At 42.7% G+C, this 19,627-nt stretch overlaps 1 protein-coding gene across 1 annotated transcript in view; it reads right to left on the bottom strand.

The window, feature by feature from the left end:
- Nucleotides 1-451: 451 nt before the first annotated feature.
- Nucleotides 452-19,627, bottom strand: part of SDHB (succinate dehydrogenase complex iron sulfur subunit B) — a 34,699-nt gene continuing 15,523 nt past the window's right edge. The window contains exons 3-8 of the mRNA XM_082833617.1: nt 10,599-10,684; nt 7,932-8,068; nt 7,143-7,259; nt 4,621-4,722; nt 3,226-3,348; nt 452-665 (exon numbers count right to left, since the gene is read on the bottom strand). Of these exons, the coding sequence (XP_082689743.1) occupies nt 588-665; nt 3,226-3,348; nt 4,621-4,722; nt 7,143-7,259; nt 7,932-8,068; nt 10,599-10,684 (643 nt within the window). The 3' untranslated portion in view covers nt 452-587. The remainder of the gene's footprint in view (nt 666-3,225; nt 3,349-4,620; nt 4,723-7,142; nt 7,260-7,931; nt 8,069-10,598; nt 10,685-19,627) is intronic.

The raw sequence follows: 19,627 nt of genomic DNA, 5'->3' as shown, positions 1-19,627 counted from the left end.
TGCTGGAAGTATCTGTAACCTGGCCTCAGTGAGACAGAAAAGGACTTACCAAGATTTGGTTTGAAGAATTCTAATACTGAAAGCTGTAGAAACTGGGGTGCTGTATAATGACGAGCCACTGTTTACTGAGCACCCAGAGTAAGTGCAGGCATCCTCACTCCAGGTGGCTGAGGGTGGCACAGCTAGGAATCCCATTTTACAGATGGGCAAATGGAGTAGCAAAGAGAAGGGACTTGCCCAGTGTCATCAGCTGGTGAATGGCAAAGCTGGGAACAAGCCCCAGGTCCTGCGTGACACCAATTCTATGCTTGTCCCCATCGTAGCCACCCCCAATGGTGGCTCAGTTCTGGAGGCCTGGCCCCCTCTTCAAGGACAAGGACTCCTCCTTCTGGCACCTTCACATCCCACTGCAGCAAGTACAAGGAACAGGCTTGCTTTTTTGTTAATAAAGTAGAATAACATTTATTTATTAAAATTTTTATTATATATGCTGTATTTGTGGGAAATCGAGACCTTTGAAGGAACTCAGATTAGATACAAATTACGTTCAGCTGAGCTGGTTACAGTCATGTTTAGCACGGGAACACTTAAGCTGAAGCTTTCTTTTCCTTATAGGTTGCCATCATTTTCTTGATTTCAGCAATAGCTTTCCCTGGATTCAGCCCCTTGAAAAAAGAGAAGAGAAGCAATACCAAATGGTAAGTGAAACTGAATGGAAGAACCCCATGACCTTGGGCGACCCAGGACCTCCTGACCTAGTTGGTCAAAGCACGGTGATTACAAACCAAGTCCTTTAATACCCAGGGGTTTGGGCTAAGAGCTCTCTTCTGTTTCCACTCTTAGACGTTTGAAAATGGCCAGCTCTCTCTGGCAGGAGCCCTGTCTCACTGAATTCCTGATGGTGAGGCTCAGTGTGGCAGGTCAATGAGCCCAAGGAAGAGTCATCTCTTCTATGACTACAGTGTCAAAATTAGCCAGTTATCTCTAAAGGTTTCACATCATTACCATTATCATTCAATCATCATCACCAGAAATCTGCATCTGCAAGCCCTCAAAGGTATGTGGGAGAAAGAAGCCTCTGTTAACCTTCCTAAGCACCACTGGTTAAGTGGCCCACAACACTGGATTAGCTGCAGTTGGCCTCACAGCTGTAACATCTGTCCTGCACGAGGTATGGCAATTAAACCCAGTGGGGCCAGTCTCGCAGAAGCAGGAAGTGAGATCACCAAATATTTGGTAAGATTAGACAAGCACTCATCTGAGGCTAGTGAAGCGTCCCCTTGTTCAATTAAATTAAATTATTTATTTTATGTGCCTCTGCGCTGAGCGGCATGCAGAATCTTAGTTCCCGTGCCCCCCTGCAGTGGAAGCGTGGAGTCTTAACCACTGGACCTCCAGGGAAGTCCTGGGTCCCCTCATTTTAGAAGGACAACTTTAACTCTGAAATTAAAGTGTGCAAAGAAAGAAAAAGAAAAAAGATCTTCGGAGAGACAGAAAGGGAAAGAGAAGACACTCTTTAAAAGACGGATATGGAAGGATCCCCGAAATGTGTTAAGTGAGAAAAGGTAGACACTGTGACAAAGGACACGTGGAACATTTGCGTGTAGCACAAACTATCCCTGGAAGGACACACAGGAAGCTGATACCACCACCAGGGAGGGGGCTGGGGAAGGAGGCAGGCCCTCCACAGCACTTCCTTTTGAACGCTGAGCCTGCCCCATCAAAAGGAATTTAGAGTCAGTAAACAGACTGTACCCAGTCCCAGCGTAGGAAGAAGGCACTGGGAGGTGGGTGGCCTGCTTCTAGGCCTGCCCTGCCCCCAACCTGAGAGTGACCTTGGCAAGATGCCCCCACCCCCAACTCCCGCTCATGGGCTCAGCTTCCGAACCTGTAAAGGGGCTGCACTTGACGATTTTTGAGGTCCCTTCTAGTTCAAACAATCTGGGCCTATGTCTAGCCTCACAGCCCCAGTGTCCACCCCTGCTTTACTGAAGGGGAGGGCAGGACACAGAGAAGTCTGTCCTTGGTTGTCTGGTCTGTCTGCTGTCCTCTGCGATGCAAACATTCACGCCTAGGAGCGCACCACAGGATCCTCCGCGGAGATTTTGAAGAAATACACAAGCCAGGCCCCAGCCTTGGAGAGGCTGTCTTCTGACTGACCGGCTCAAACGAACAGAAGGTCCCATTAAGTGCTTACTACGTGCCAGGCACTGTCCTAAGCGCTTCAGTGGCATGACTTGCCTCAGAAGCCACAAGGCTCGCTGAGCAGAGCCTGGGTAGAAACGCAGGCAGCAGGATGCGGAGCCTGAGCTCTCCCGCACTTCTCGGGACCCCACCAGGCCCCAGGCCCACCCCAATGCCGATGGCACATGAGAAGCATCTGGCAGGGGAAGGGGGGCCCTTGAAACACCGTGGAATTACCCAGTCTGGATTTCATGTTTGTTAAGATGTGCTGCCTTTTCTTTCTTTCTTTCTTTTTTAAGCTGCTAACTGGTCGTGCTAGAGTTTTCCATCTCGCTGCCTGCTTACTCACTGCACCTTTAAAATGAAATTGCTCTGCCCACAGTCTCTGCTCCAAGGGCAGCCCTGGCTGTTCCCCGCCCACTGACCGGCCCAGGGCTGGCACCTGACGGTAGCTGGCCGGCCAGCTCTGACCGTGCGTGGGCTGCGCCGTGGAAAGCTAAGCTGGGCCAAGGAGACTCCCTCCGAGGAATGTGAGCTGAGAAATGCTGAGAGAAGCCAGGCAGATGCTGAAGCCGTAGGCAGGGTGAATATGAACAGGAAGCAGGAAGTATGAACAGGAAGAGGGAGTGAAAGCTAAGCAAGCAGGAGCCCCGAGACTGAGGAAAGACACGCAGAGGAGAAAGCACAGGCTGGCTGCCAGGGAGCCGCGCGGACCGGCAGCCATGTTGCCACACAGAGACCTTGGGGCCCGGAGAGGGAATGTAGCCCTCACAGCTGCCTGTGCTCAGACGGCTTTCCTCCCGTGGTTCCCACAAAGTCAGGGCAAACCCAGGTTCCTGTTCACGGGTCCTCGTGGCATCCTTGACTCCCACCAGGCCCGTGTGAACCCGACTTGAAAACCCTTCTCAAGGGGGCCTGAGTGAGCCTGTGCTCCGCAACTAAGAGCCAACACCCCCAGGCTCACACGGAGGGGAGAGTGCTCTCTGCTCCCCGCCGAGCACACGTCAGTGCTGGGCCGCGCGGGGGGCCGCAGCCGCGTACCTTGGGACAGGAATTCGTGCAGTTCATGATGGTGTGGCAGCGGTACAGAGAGAACGGGTCCTGCAGCTTGGCCAGGCGCTCCTCTGTGAAGTCGTCTCTGGAGTCGATCATCCAGCGATAGGCCTGGGGGAACCGGGGACTGGTGGGCTGAGCTGTCACCTTAACTGGCCAGAGCAGCCCTCTGGTTCAACTCAAAGCTCCAGGCGCGCAGAGGAACAGGAATTCTCAGCTTGGAAGCCATCTCCACACTTTACTTCTTGCCATCTTTCAAGGAAAGGCTCCCAACCCTTTGTAACATCTCTTGATCACCTTGACTAATGAGCCCCACCAACCTTTGAACCACATGCCGCTGGTCGCTGGTGCTTAATAATATACCATCAAGCATCACCTTCTACTGATTTCGTGCTGCTCATTAGCTTCCTCCCTAGAACATGAATGAGCGAAGGCAGGGATGGTGTCCTCGACTCTCTTTAATTGCCTTCAGAGCACCTACCCACTGCCTTTGGGTGAACTGATAACAGACCTGCACAGAGAGAACATTTGTTCTACTTATTCTTTTGATTAGCATACCCATCCCAGAAGCCTGAGATCAGCCAGCTGAAAACTGATTAAGCTCCTGGTCACCGGGCCGGCTCCAGCAGTGTTACCGACACCACTTTTACATTTCCCAACAACTCAGATCACTGGTCCAAGAGCCAGCTACAAATGTACCTCATTACTCAATCTTTAATTTGGCCAGGAATCAATCGGTACTGCTAACTGGTCACACAACCACAGAACTTCTCTTTTTGTGGGAAAATGAGAAACAAGAAGTTTCTTTGAGTTGCTTCAGAGTCTGTGAAGAGCACTGGCCACAAATCTAAAAAGTATGAGCTTTCTGGGAACAAAGACAGTGACTCTGTCTGCAGTGAACTACACATATAGTGAAAGACGATGAAAAACAACACTACTTTCTTTCCAAGCAACCCCTCAGCCCAGTACTGCAGGCTTTCACTAGCCTGGAAACAATTTCCAACCTTGCAGCTGGGTAACTGCTCCTCAATGAAATTTCTCTCTCCCCTGCTTCCACGTTAAAAATCCCGTGACAGGGAGATGGGGAGCCTTCTGACAGATGCAGTCCGGGGAAAGCGGGCAGGTGGGCAGGGAAGAGCCAGCAGCACAGGAAACATCTGAAACATCTGCAAGGCCTGGTGTCCCAACCCGCAGCCACCGCCCCTTGGCGTGACCCTCACCACACTAAGTGAAGGCATTTTGCAGATGAAGCCCCAGATTTACTGAAAGCCAAGTGAAGGTGATGCAACCAATTACCGTTTGTAATGGATGCCAAAGAAGGAAGCCATCGCCCCTCAGAACATCGGTTTCCATTTCTCTTACAGAAATGAAGGAGCGCCTTACCTGCATAAGAACCGCGGGTCCCAAGTACTTGTCTCCATTCCACCAGTAGCTCGGGCAGCTCGTGCTGCAGCAGGCGCAGAGAATGCACTCATAGAGCCCGTCCTGTGCGGGGAGAAAGGGCAGTCAGGAGCCCACCATGGAAGAGATGGTCGTGTTCTGAGCTGATTAAATGCGAGGTCTGGGGTCAGTGCACGAACAAAGTGCCTACTCGCACGTGAGTTTTCTTGGCAAAATCCTAGGAGTGGTTTGCAGAGATTTATCAGATTATAAAAAAGATCCTGAAATTGAAATTTAGACATCTGCTGGATTAGAGCCCAGAGTTCTTAAGTCCAAGTACAGTGTATTCATCCTTTAATAAATACCCCTCACTTATCTTAAAAACAAAACAAAAACAAAAACATGAAAAGAACTTACCACCTCGAATGCAGTCTAGCAGAAATTAAAAAGGCCCTGAGTGCTGAGGCATCTGGAGTCTACACCAGCCGCTGCCCTGGCTCAGCAGACACCTCAAGTTTTCGATAGGAACATCAACATTATCCTAAACAGCCAACCAGCACTGAGCACCATGTGCCTTACTGACTACCTCATTTGATTGTCACAATAATCCTGGGGTGAGTGCTATGAGATTCCCATTTTACAGGTAAGGAACTGAGGCTCAGAGAAGTTAGGTCACTTGCCGAGGGTCACACAGCTGCAAACAGCAGAGCTGGGATGGGCCCCCAGGCGGCCTGACTCTGGAATCCGTCCTCTAACACTGCCACACTGACTCAACACGCCCAACCAGTTCTAACTGGACTTTCTGATTTGGAGAACAACAGAAACTGATTAAAAGTGGCAAAACAGGAGGGCACGCTGACATCTGAAGTGACAGCTGAAAACAGATGACACAGAGTTGATGGTCATGATTGTAACCAAGAGTCTTCAACAAAATTTATGTTCTGTTCAGGCAGCTGGTGAGAGTGTAAACTGGCTCCACTGTCTAGAAAGCATAAGGTCACAGGATTAAGAGCCTTCACGATAGTCATATTCTTTACTTATAAAAGGGTAGTTGTCGATAGAGATTACCTTTGGGTGGTGGAATTATAGATTATCTGAAAATTAGTTTTCTTTTCCAATTACCTATAATGAGCATTATGGCTTTTAAACTCATGAAAAAAAGTTAGGTTCAGCAATATTAATTTGAAGAAGTGAAAAATGCTAAATAAGCAAATGTTTGGTATTTAAATGAGTGAATTTTGACTACCTAGAAAACATGCTCAGGGGAACCCTCCAATCCCTAAAAATAGTACATCAAGGAGATGTTTATAAGCTACAAGCTTTCCTACCTGAGGACTGTGAAATGACAAGCTGGGCCAGGGTGGCCAGTTCCAACCTGGACCCTGGGATGCGTCAGACTCCCTAGAGTTAGAAACTGGGGCAGAGCTATGTCCTGAGAACAAGAAACTCTTGGAAGAGAAGGCAGCTGCTTGCTCTGAATTACAACATCACCACGCTGACCCTCAACATCTCGATGACGACAGAGCTGGGCATTCTTACCAGGACCTTCCTTTCTTAATATTTTATGGGGAAGAGGAGAGGGGCTACATGTTCCCCCAGACCTAAAAGGCAGAATTCATTTATTCATTCACACAACTCATATTTGTTGATAAGATAGCACATGCCAGGATCCTGGGATCCAGAAAGGGGTATAAGACACAGCCCCTGCCCTTGAGGTGCGCTCAGTCTGCTAACGGACTGTCATGTAAACGAATGAAGTGGTGACCCTGAGACAGCACGAGTCCTTCCCTCGTGTAGGCATGATGTTGGACCTATCTCCATCTGGTCCCCTTCCCACTTCTTCCTCTCCAAAGGACACCAAGTGTGCAGGGAGTGAGTGTGCGTGCCTCCTTCTTCGAGGAGGTAGAAGTGTACACGAGAAAGAGACTACAAGCTCGCTAATAACCCCTTCACTTGCAGAGACTTCATAGCCTGTACCCAGGGGTAGCAACTCCAAGAGGGAGTGGGCCTGTCACAAGCCCACACCGCGTCACTAGATGTGTGGTGTCAGGAAAGCACCAAGTTCTAGTTCCAATTTTGCTATCGGCTTCTCTCACTCCCATCTGCAAACAGGGTGGTGGCAGCAGGACCGCAAACAGCCGGCATGTGTTTTAGTTGCCCACAGGGTTAAAGAGTAACTCTGATTTAGCTGTCAACTTTTCAAGACCTGGCGATCGACATCCTGGTTTCTTTTGAAAAAGACAAATGTCTGGCAACACGGTAGCAGTGAGCCCCTCTAGGCAGAGCACTCCAGGGCCTTGGTCCTCTCTGTGCCCTTCATAGGTTCTCACTACCCACCTGGCCCTGATAGGATGGGTGTCCAACCCTTGGACAGATGGTTCTCAAGTTCCTTTCCAGAAGACGCTGAATGTTCTGCATGATCCCATGCTGTGCCCCCCATCCCCTCTGCCCCTAAGCCCCACTTCCTGACAAACATCTTTGCAACAAAATTCCTCAAGTCAAGACAATGAACAGGGACTAATGACCAGTTTCTCACGATCTTCTATGGACTGCAGATACTGCTTCTTGCCTTCCTGGGATTCATCCTTCTTCTTTAAATAAGGCTCAATGGACTTGTACTGGGCATAGAAGTTGCTCAAATCCTGAGGTTAAGAGGAAGAAGAAGAAATGGGTCAGATTCCACCACCACTCCTTAGCTTTCCTACTTATCCCATTTTTGGGACACTGCCCACTTTCCTGCCCTGTGACAGGCAGTAGTCAGACTCTCCTCCTTTGGCACTGATACATGCAAAGGTCACGAAAGGAGAAGTGGTCACATGTAAGCGTGGTTAGGGAATTTCTCCTTCACCCACTTGGGAAACTTTCCAATCCCACAGTCCTTTCTCCTCAGATGCCCTTGAGAACACCCAGTCAGGGAAAGAGAAGGTGGTCAAATATAGGGAGGTAGACATGAAAACACATAAGAATGGCTGCATTCCCAACTGGTATTTGCCACGTGAACTCTTTGTTGTTATGGCCAAATTCTTCATTTCTGAAACTGTTCCAGGTCTAAAATTCTGTGCCCTGTTATTCCCAAACAATCCTCACCAAATGAGCTGCTGGATGACCTTCTAGGCCATTTATCTTCTGCCATTCAAATTCCTTAACTAAACTCAAGACAGGAAAAAACCCTGCCCTGAAGAACTATAGCACAACACACATACCTCCTGCCCCCCTTAAAAAAAAAAAGCGGGCGGGAGGTGCTGGGGTGGTGGGGAGACACACACACACACACACACACACACACACACACACACACACGGGCAGGAACTCACAGGAACAAGATCCTTTATCACATACATATGTGGAAGAGGGTAGATTTTGGAAACTTTGTTGAGGTTGATGTCAATCCTTCGGGTACAAGCGAGAGTGTTGCCTCCATTGATGTTCATGGCACAGGAGCCGCAGATGCCTGAGACACAGCACAGTTAACACTCCCCTACCCAGCTGTAGGCAGTCCAGCTGCAATTCTCCCTTCCCGACTGTCCTTACTCTACCAGCAGGAGTAGCACTGACATGGAATACACCTGTGCAGAGGTGCCCGCTGCCTTTTCTCCTTCCCATTCTTCTTAGAATGTAGATCTAACGGCTGTAGTTCCAAAAACCATGTTGTGAAACCAGGAGGCAACCCTGAGGTTGGAAGCTATCTGCTCAGGATGGCACTGGAACACAGACGAGCCTGGGGTGCTAGTTCCTTGCTTCATGTATTTTGAGAGAAAAGCCAGTTTTTTTTTTTTTTTTAAGTCACTGTTATTTGAACTCAAACTCTATTTTTCTTAAGCTTTTTTTTTTTTGGCCGCACCACAAGGCTAGTGGGATCTTAGTTCCCTGACCAGGGATTGAATCCAGGCCCACGGCAATGAAAGCACAGAGTCCTAACCACTGGACCGCCAGGGAATTCCCTGGACTCAAACTCTTAACAGATATAACACCCCAAAATAAATCAACACTGTCTTGGTCATCTTAAAGTTGAGGCCTGGATACAGACTGTCCAGAGACAGATCTCATTCTATTGTCTCCACAAAGCCTACACTGGGGACATGAAACCCACAAAAGCTGCCTTAGCACTGACTTTTCAAGGAGGATGAGCTAATGTGAAACCAAACCAAAGTAAGCAAAATAAGGTGCTGACCAAGGACCCTGAAACGAGAATTTTCTTAGCCTGGACTCACTTCCTGTGTATGGAATTTCCTAGGTATTTCAGAGTTACAAATGACTACGCGCTCTAAGCCCCTGCTACCACTTCTTCTGAAGCTGTTTTTTGAAAGTAGTTAGGCCGGAGAAATGTGGTTACTTGTGAAACTTGGACTGGGTTATCACTTTCTCTCCCCCTCCCGTTAATCTTAATAAAAGTATAATAGGACACAAATATCCACTTAAGCAAATACTCCTACAGTTCCCCAAGAGGTCGAATATTATCAGCACATTTCTGTGAGCCTGGCATCCAGCAGAGCAGTGTGCTTTAATAAGAAATGGTATAAATACAATAATAATAAAAATCCAAGGAGACTTCTCTTAAAAAGGCTCCCCTGGAAATTCTCTTCACAAACTACAAGGGAAACAGAAGTAGCCACAATTAATATCATTCTGCCTCATTTTTTTTTTGCCCACATGGGCCACACCTTGTGTTCTTGGCTCTGAAAGAGTTTTATGGGGAAGCTTACTGAAAAGCGTCTATTTCCTGTGTTGTCAGGACTTATGTGGGAAGGCTGGTACTTAATTACAGCAGAATGTTCCCTAAACAGCAGGATTCAGCCAAACTGTCATACCCTTAGCATCTGCTACACTGAATCCAATCCTGTAAGATTAGCTGAATCAAAACAGATGTCTTAGAAGTAGGACTTTAAATGCTTGAGATGTACAGCAGAACACAGATAAAGAGCGATGGGCCAATAGCTATAACGACTTTTTCTTTTATGGAAGGTTATTTTAGGGAGAAAGTTCGATCACAGCCCTTGGTCTTGGCCCCAGCTGCCCTGTTTTGGTTTTATCCCAGGTTTTCCGAGCCCGGCCAGTAAGTGTATCACCTGAGAGTGTAATTCTGGAATCTGACAACTTTGGCTGAGTCCTGGCTCCCGACTCACCATCTCTGTGTCCTTTCAGAAGTCCCTTAACCTCCCTGGGCCTCAGTTTCTTCACATGTACGCTGAGTGTAAATGGTAACAGCACCTGTCTATCTCACGTGAAGTGCACAGAATGGAGTCTGCACAGTCTGTGTTCCACAGCCACCAGGATCAGTTAGCCGTCATGGCACCCCCGTATGATTCTTCCCACACCTGAGAACCATCTGAATGATTACTTAGGAGTTTACTTTAAATCAATTCATTTTACCTTAAAATTATATTTAAAAATCATTTCTATCACTGTTACACTGTCATTAGTAATTATATTTTTCTAGTACATAAAATCGATACATAGCTATTAAAGAATGTCGGTATGCACACTGCCTGGAATCAGCAGCACACTGTAGGAATCGCTGTTTACATCCAGAACATTCCTACTGACCACCTGCTCTGTGCACGTGTAATGCTGGGAGCTGGAAGGGGATGCATGTCCCCCTTGTTGGACAAGTGTTAAGTGTGCACGAGCACCAGCTAGAAATTCCCCACTACTCCCCTAAAGAAGAGCTCTGCAGTGACCAGCTAGCATATCTGAGCTGGTCCTTGAAGGATGCAGCAGCTCACAGGGACCGCCAGAAGCAGTAACCATGCAAGTGAAAGCTCCTGAAGGGAAGCAAACTTAGAAACCAGAACTTATACCACAGTTCAAATTTCCAACACTTCTGCCTAAGAAAAGGAAGTGTGACTTGTGGCAAGGTCACCTGGCAGAGCGCTGCAGCCATCCTCCAGGTATCCCCTGGTATCAGTTCTGGCCAGCCCAGGCTTCTTTTGGGAAACAGAACAAAAGTGTCCAAACCTAACAACAGGGAAGGAAATGCTTACCTTCTCTGCACGATCTTCGGAAGGTCAAGGTAGAATCAATTTCATTCTTAATCTTGATTAAAGCATCCAACACCATAGGACCACAGCTGACCCAAAAAAAAAAGAAAGAAAAAAACTCACAAAAATAAAAGACCCAGTTGTACTTATGTGAAGTTCAATCTCCCGACACTTTATCAAAATATGATCTGAGACAGCTGCATACATTAGCTGCTCTTCTTATCCATGGCCTTCTCAGGTCACATTCAGAATTTTTTCCATAGTTTTATTTTTGCACATTCTTACACATTTTAAGTGCCACACTGCATATACATTTCTAGGAAATGGAAAGCTAAAGAAGAAGAGAAATATTTAGGTTAGGAGACAACTTCCATATACTGGCAGTTTTTATTTTTTCTTCTAAAGCTCACTGAAAAGTTTTCCAAAATAATTTATTTCAAATTTTAGTTTTATTTTTTTGGACAAAAATAGTAAGTAGCTTTATATGGTTAGTTAACAGCTTCCTATCTACAAAGCACAGAGAGCAACGCCCACATCTCACAGGACTGCTGCAGGTGAATTAACATAGAGGAAAATGAAACACTCAGAGTAGTGTCTGCCACAGACATTTGGTCTCACTATGATTATCATCATGCAGAGACTGTGACTCTATGGAAATGGCTATTCTCTCTGAGCCTCAGTCTCTTTATCTGTAAAATGGAATTATTATTTGTATCACAGGATTATTATGAAGATGAAATAAAAACATGCAACAACAAGGTCCTACTGTATAGCACAGTGAACTATATTCAATATCCTGTGATAAACTATAACGAAAAAGAATATGAAAAAGAATACATGTATGTTTAACAGAATATATGTATGTATAACTGAGTCACTTTGCTGTACAGAAATTAACACAACACTGTAAATCAACTATACTTCAATAAAATTAAAAAACAAAACAAAACGTGCAATTGTTATAGCACCTGGCACAGAGAAGCGCTCAGCAAATCTACTTCCTGGTTGCCACTGCTACCTGCGCTCCTCTCAGTAATTTTCTATGAATGGGATTTAAAAAAATATGCGACCCCCCCCTCCAATTTCCTTTCTTTGTCTCTATTTCTTTTTTCCCCTCAGCTTTGAGATTACTGACAAATAATAGTGTGTAAATTTAAAGTGTATAACATGGTAATTTGATATATAGTGAAATGATTACCATAATAAGGTTGGTTAACATACCTGCATTATCTGTACGTATTTCTACCAACAATATGCTATACCTTTTTCACTGTACCTCTGCTAACACTGGGAATTGTAACCTTTAAAAACCTCTGCTATTCTGAGAACGGAGAAGTTATTACTGTCAGTGTTTTAATTTGAGATCTCTGAATACTACAGTGATTGAATATTTGTCATGAATTCACTGAGCTTTCCTCACTTACCAATTATTTACTGAAAGCCTGCTCTGTACCAGGTTCTGTTCTAGGTGCTAGAGATACACCAGAGGACAAAACAGATGCAAATTCCTGCCCGCACAGAGCGTTCATTCTAGTGGACTAATTCTATAGACTCAGTCTGTCCATGTTCTTTGCCTCTTTGTTTACTGAAGTCTGGGGATTTTTTTTTTTTTTCTTTTAAAGATCTGAGCCTACCATCTTCTAAAACAAAAACTCTTCTGTTTTTCTGTACTACTAACTCCCAATACTTCACTTCTGGTCACCAAATGTGTGGGTGTCTTTCCCATGCCAAGCAATTCTGCAACACCAAGTGGGTGTCCCACAGTGTAACTCAACTCTGCCACTATCAATCGGAGTGGCTCACAGAATTAAAAAAAAAAAAGTTTACTGACTAGATTACTGGTTTATTATAAAAGGATCAACCCTGCAGCAGCCAAATGGAAGAGACACACAGGGCAAGGTATGTGGGAAGGGGAGGAGAGCTTCCATACCCTCTCCTGCAGGCCACTCTCCCAGCACCTCCTGGAGTTTACCAACCCAAGCTCTCTGAACCGTGTACTTCAAGGATTTTTATGAAGGCTTAATTACGTAGGGATGATTGACTATACCACTGGTCTCTGGTAACTGATTCAACTCCTACCCCCTCTCCCCTCCTGGGAGGTCAGGGGATGGGGCTGAAAGTTCCAGCCCTCTAATCACATGGTTGGATTCCCTAGCAACCAGCCCCCATCCAGTGGTTATCTAGGGGCTTTTTAAGAAATCATCGCATTAATATAAACTCAGGTGTGGTTGAAAGGGGCTTGTTATGAATAACAAAAGATACCCATTTCACCTTTATTATTTTCTGAAGCTATTTCAGGAACTGGGAACGAAAACAAAATATAACAAAAGATGACCCTATAGTTCTTATTCTTTAGGATTACAAGGGTTTTAGAAGACAGAACAAGACCAAATATATACCACAGCATCACACATCTAATACATCTGTTGCTAATCTTGCTCCCGCCCTCAACCAGCAAGTGGCTATCTGACTTCTGATTTTGGTAATCAAAATTTTTTTTTCACTTTTATTTTTTTTTAAAGGCCGCTCCACGCAGCATGTGGGATCCTAGTTCCCCGACCAGGGATCAAACCCGCGCTGCCTGTACTGGCAGCGCAGAGTCTTAACCACTGGCCCCCCAGGGAAACCCCCAGTAATCAAAATTTTCAACCACACATAAAATTTAAATGTTTACATTGTTAAAAACTGACCACTTTTCCCCTTATGATACTATCCTCTTTTAAGTCTAAAAGACCACACTCCTTCCTGAGGTTTGATGAATATTTTGAATTTTCTTCCATTTTAAAATTATTTCCCCCAAGTTGCAAAAATTGCTAATCAACTGCCCCAAATCACTGACTGACTAAACCCTCTTTTGCTTCTGATTTGTGATGCTCCCCCTCCAACCGCCCCATTCTATACTAGAATTTTATATATAATGTAGTCTATTGTGGAACTCTTTTTTTTTTTTCTTTTTTTTGGCCACGCCACGTGGCTTGCAGGATCTTTAGGGGAAAAATCCCCTGACCAGGGATTGAACATGGGCCCTCGACAGTGAAATCATGGAGTCCTAACCACTGGACTGGCAGGGAATTCCCTAGAACTTTTTTTATTCTAATGATCTGTCTATTCTTGTCCTGGCATGTTTTAAATTATGTACATCAATTCTGTTTATTCGTTTTCTTTAAGTTACAAAAGTTAGTATTTGCATTTTATAAAAATTTCAAATATAAATAGTAAAAAGCTAAAGCTCTTCCCTTAACCTGTCTCATGCTAAATTTCATAATAGGTAGGCAATATTAAGCGTTTGGTATAAATTTTCTCAGACTTAAAAAAATGCAATATATATATGATAGTATCTTGCTTTTTTCATTCAAAACAACTCGGCCAAGGGACTGTAATTACGTAACCATTTTCCTATGGAAGAACCATTTTCCTATGGAAGAACCATTTTCCTATGGAAGAACACTTAAAATCCTTCCCTGTTACACACAATGCTGCAAATAACATTTTGGTACATAGAAATCGCTTGTTCTGGCTATTCTTTGTCCCTTGCATTTCCATATGAATTTTAGGATCAGCTCGTCAATTTCTGCAAAAAAAGGCTGCTGGGGTTTGAGAGTGATTACAGTGAATCTGTATATAAACTTGGGGGTGCACTGCCACCTTAAAAATATTAAGTCTTCCAACCCAGAAACATGAAATATCTTTCCATTTATTTAGGTCTTTGTTAGTTTCTTTCAACAATGTTCTATAGTTTTCAGTCTTGCATTCCTTTTGCCAAGTTTGTTCCTAAGTATTTTATTCTTTTTGATGTTACTGTAAATGGAATCATTTTCTTATTTTAGGATTGTTCATTGCTGGTGTACAGAAATACAATTGATTTTTATATACTTATCTTGTATCCTACAACTTTGCTGAACTAATTTATTGATTCTAATAATTTTTTGGTGTGAATTTGTTAGGATTTTCTATATACAAGGTCATGTGATCTGTGAAAAGAAAGAGTTTCCTTCTTACTTTCCAATTTCCTTTTCTTCCTTTTTGTTGCCTAATTTCCCTGGTTAAAACCTTAAAATTCTGAATGGTTGATGCTAGTATAAAAAAATTATTTTTGCATATTGACCTTGTATCCTGCAACCTTGCTAAATTTACTTAGTATGTTCTTGTAGTTTTGTAGATTCCTTGGATCCTTGGAATTTTATATGTAAACAATCAAGTTATTGGTGACTACAGACAATTTAATTCCCTCCTTTTCGATCTTCATGTCTTTTCTTTCATTTGCCTTTAATGCACTAGTTAGAATGTACAGTAAAATGCTGAATAGAAGTGGAGAGTGGACATCTTTGTTTTGTTCCAGGTCTTATGGATAAAGCATTCAATATTTCACAATTAAGCATGTTGTTAGCTGTAGCTTTTTCCATACATACTCTTTTTTTTAAAAAAAAGATTCATTTTTATTTATTTATTTACCTGTCTATCTGTCTATCTTGGCTGTGCCGGGTCTTAGCTGCGGCATGCATGCAGGATCTAGTTCCTTGGCCAGGGATTGAACCCAGGCCCCCTGCATTGGGAGCGTGGAGTCTTACCCACTGGACCTCCAGGGAAGTCCCTAGATACTCTTTATCTGGTTGAGGAAGTCTCCTTCTTTTTCAAATTTGCAGAGTTATGGCTTTTCTCCTTTATCCTTTATATGATGAATTACAATGATTGATTTTCCAGTGTTAAGCCAACTTCATATTCCTGAGATAAACTGAAACTTGGTCATTAAGGCATTATCCCTTTTTATAGATTGCTAGATTTGAATTGCTAAAATTTCTTGAGGATTTTTGTGTCTATGTTCACGAACTATACCAATTTGTAATTTTCGCTTCTGTAATGTCTTTGTTAGATTTTGGTATCAGGTTATGATGGCCTCATAAAATGAACTAGGAAATGAATATTCCTTGTTTATTTTCTGAAAGAATATTTGTGTTAGGTTTTTCTTAAATGTGTGATATGATTCACCAGTGAAGCCACCTGGGCCTGGAGTTTTCCGTGTGAAAATGTTTTTGATAACACATTTAATTTCTGTAACATAGAACTATTCATATTTTCTATTTCATCTTATGTCAATCTGGTAAGTTGTATTTTTTCAAGGAATTTGTCCATTTCATCAATTATTGAATTTGCCATAAAGTTATTCATAATACTCTCGGTATCATTTTAATATCCATAGGCTCTCTTTCCATCTTGATACTGAGATTTTGTTTTCTCTTATTTTTCTCCAGTCTGGCTAGGAGATGATCAAATTTGTTTCCAAAAAAACCAACTTTTGGTTTTATTTTTTTCTACCAGCTGTCTTACCCCCAGCCCCCATCCTATTTGCTCTTATTTTTATTATTTCATTTTTCTACTTGCTTTTGGTTTACCTTGCTCTTACTTTTCTGCCTTCTTAGGGTAGAATCTTAGATCATTGATTCTAAACCTTTTTTCTTTTAATGTATGCATTTGAAGCTATAATTTTCCCCCTAAGCACTGCTTTAGATGCATCTTGCATATTTTGAAATGCTATATTTTCATTATCATTTAGTTCAATATCTTCTCTAATTTCCCTTGTGATTTCTGCTTTGATACCTAAAATATCTTGCTGTTACTGCTTTAAATTTTAATTCTACTGTGGTCAGAGATTATACCCTGTAAGATTCCAACTTTCTGAAATTTATTGAAATTTGTTTTATGGCCCAGTATCTTAGTGAATGTAGCATGTGCACTTAAAAAGAATGTGTATTTCATAATCACATTTATGATTGTTATGTCTTCCTGATAAAATGATCCCCTTATCATTATGAAATGTTCCCTCTTATTTCCAGTAGTGTTCTTTGCCTTGTAGTCTACTTTATCTGATATTACCATAGCCACTCTTTTTTATGTTTAATGCAGACTGCATGTATATTGTTTTCCACTCTTTCACTTTCAACCTATCTGTGTCTTTATATTTAAAGTGCATTTGGGGGGACTTCCCTGGCAGTACAGTGGTTAAGACTCCACACTTCCACTGCTGGGGGTGAGGGTTCGATCCCTGGTCGGCGAACTAAGATCCTGCATGCCCCACAGTGTGGCCAAAAAAATTTTTAAAGTGCATTTTTTTGTAAATAGCATGTGGTTGGGCTTTGCTTCTTTACTTATTCTGACAATCTTTGCCATTTAATTGGAGTGTTTAGTCTCTTCATTTGATGTACTTACTTATTCTGACAATCTCTGCCATTTAATTGGAGTGTTTAGTCTCTTCATTTGATGTACTTACTTATTCTGACAATCTCTGCCATTTAACTGGAGTGTTTAGTCTCTTTTCATTTGATGTACTTATTGATATGGTTGGATTTGGGTCTATCATTTTACTATCTGTCCCAACACTTTCTCCCTGTTCTCTGTTTCCGGCCTTCTTTTAAGTAGTATTTTTAGATTAAGTAAATGTTTTCAGAATTCCATTTTAGTATACATATATTTAATTTATATATTCCAATTCCATTTTAGCTATATATCTCTCTGCATTAAAAAAAATGGTTACTCTAGAATTATATGTCCTTAACTTTTCAGTCTATTTAGAGTTAATATTGTACCATTTCATGTAACAACATTCCAACCTCTATGTATGTTATATTTTATGTAAGACAATGTTATAATTTTGTTCTGTTTTTAAAACATGTTATTATTTATTTATTTAGGCTGCGCTGGGTCTTTTAGTTGCGGCATGTGGACTTCTTACTTGTGGCAGGAGAACTCTTAGTTGCGGCATGCCAACTCTTAGTTGCAGCATGCATGTGGGACCTAGTTCCCCGACCAGGGATCAAACTCGGGCCCTCTGGACTGGGAGCGTGGAGTCTTACCCAATGGACCATCAGGGAAGTCCCTATGATTTTGTTTTAAACAGTCATATCTATTTTAATAAAGTTAAGACAAAAAAATGGTTTTGTATTTATCATATATAGTGCCTTTTATTACTTTTCTAAGAGCTGAGTTTCCACCTGGCATTATTTTTCTTCAGCCTGAAAAACTTCCTTTTTCATGTGGCATAGGTCTCTGGCCCACCTGGTATTATTTTTCTTCAGCCTGAAAAACTTCCTCTTTCATGCAGTACAGGAAGCTATGACTCCTTTTACTTTTTGTTATCTGAAAATATCTTAATTTCATCTTCATCTTGAAGGATCTTTTTGCTGAATACAGAATTTCAGTTGACAGAGCTTTCCTTTTAGTAACTTAGAGAAGACATTCCACTGTCTTTTGGCTTCTGTAATTTCTGATGAGTAGTAAACAATCATTCATATCCCTGCATACAATGTGTTTTTCTCTCATAGCTTTCAAGATTTTGTTTATTTTTATCTTCAGTAATTTGATTATGATGTGCTTGGGTGGTTTTCTGTATATCTACCCTGCTTGGAGTTCACTAAGATTCTATTTATTTATTTATTATTTATTTATTTATGTTGGGCTTGGAGTTCACTAAGATTAAAAAAAAAATCTATCTATCTATTTACTTATTTATGGCTGCATTAGGTCTTCGTTGCTCTGTGAGGGCTTTCTCTAGTTGCAGCGAGCGGGGGCTACTCTTCGTTGTGGTACATGGGCTTCTCATTGTGGTGGCTTCTCTTGTAGCAGAGCACAGGCTCTAGGCGTGCAGGCTTCAGTAGTTGTGGCACATGGGCTTAGTTGCTCCACAGCATGTGGGATCTTCCTGGACCAGGGCTCGAACCCATGTCCCCTGCATTGGCAGGCGGATTCCTAACCACTGCACCACCAGGGAAGCCCTCACTAAGATTCTTGAATATGTAAATTATGTTTTTCACAAGTTTGAGAAATTCTTGGCCATTACCTTTTCAAATATATTTTTTGCCCATTCTCCCACTCCACTCCTTCTGGGACTCCCAATTACACGTGTGTTAGACCTTCTGATACTGTTTCATGGATCAATGAGGTTCTTTTTAAAAAATCTTTTTTTCCTTTTTGTCTTAAGAATAGACACTTCCTAGTAATTTACTTTCAGGTTCACCAAATCTTCCTACTGTCATTTCCAACCTGCTGTTAAGCCTATCCAGTGAATTTTCTATTTCAGATATTGTATTTTTCAGTTCCAGATTTTCCATTGGTTCTTTTTAATTATCAATAGTTTCTAACTCTCTGCTGAGATTTCCTATCCCATCATGAGCGTATCTCCCTTTATCTATGAACACAATTATAATTGCTTAAAATCCTTTCTGCTAGTTCCCACAACTGGGTTGCTTCAAGGCTGGTCTCCACTGATTGTCTTTTCACTTTTCACTGTTTCTTTGTATGATTAGTAATTTTGGGTTGTATGCTGGACCTTATGAGTAACATGCTGTAGTAACCCTGGACTGTATCACGCTTCTCAGAAGAGTGATTTTTTTTTTTTTTTTACACCTTCAGAGAATGTTTCACTAGAGAATTTCAAAGCACTCCCCAGCGCCTCACTTTCTGTAACTGGACAAACACAACACAATTATGAAACTGGATGGCAACAAATCTCAAATGGGCTGAACCAAAGGTGGAAACTCAGGATTATTAGTGCTTCTAAAACCCACAATTTATCCTCATTGGAAAACACGCCCTATGCAACGTGAAAAGTAAATTTCATATAACACATGATTTTAAACCAGGCAGTCTCAGTGGTTAAAAATAAACAAATTCGTTCATATCTATCTTAGCATTTAATATACTCAAAAATGTGAATTATTTAATAAACAAGCTCAAACATGTTCACTGTTTTTGGATTTGAAAATGTGCTGTCAATTTGAAATCACACGTTCGATCTGTATCAGGAGACAAACCATCCTGCCTTATCAGGCCTGCAAGTGGCAGAGTGAGCCCTGCCCCCTCACCACTCCACCCACCCCCACAAAGAAGAGTCCAACCACAGCACAGCCAATATAATGATTAGACGTATCAAATGTAAACATTATTTTCCCTTTAACGTATTCTCAAAATTTGGCCAAACTCAGTATTTAATACGAAAACCCGGCCTCACAGCAGTGATGCCTGTGGGACTATTTCTGGCA

The sequence above is a fragment of the Leucopleurus acutus genome (genome assembly GCF_964270905.1).
Source record: "Leucopleurus acutus genome assembly, chromosome: 2".
NCBI classification, from domain to species: domain Eukaryota; kingdom Metazoa; phylum Chordata; class Mammalia; order Artiodactyla; family Delphinidae; genus Leucopleurus; species Leucopleurus acutus.
This window is presented reverse-complemented; position numbering and strand designations above follow the sequence as displayed.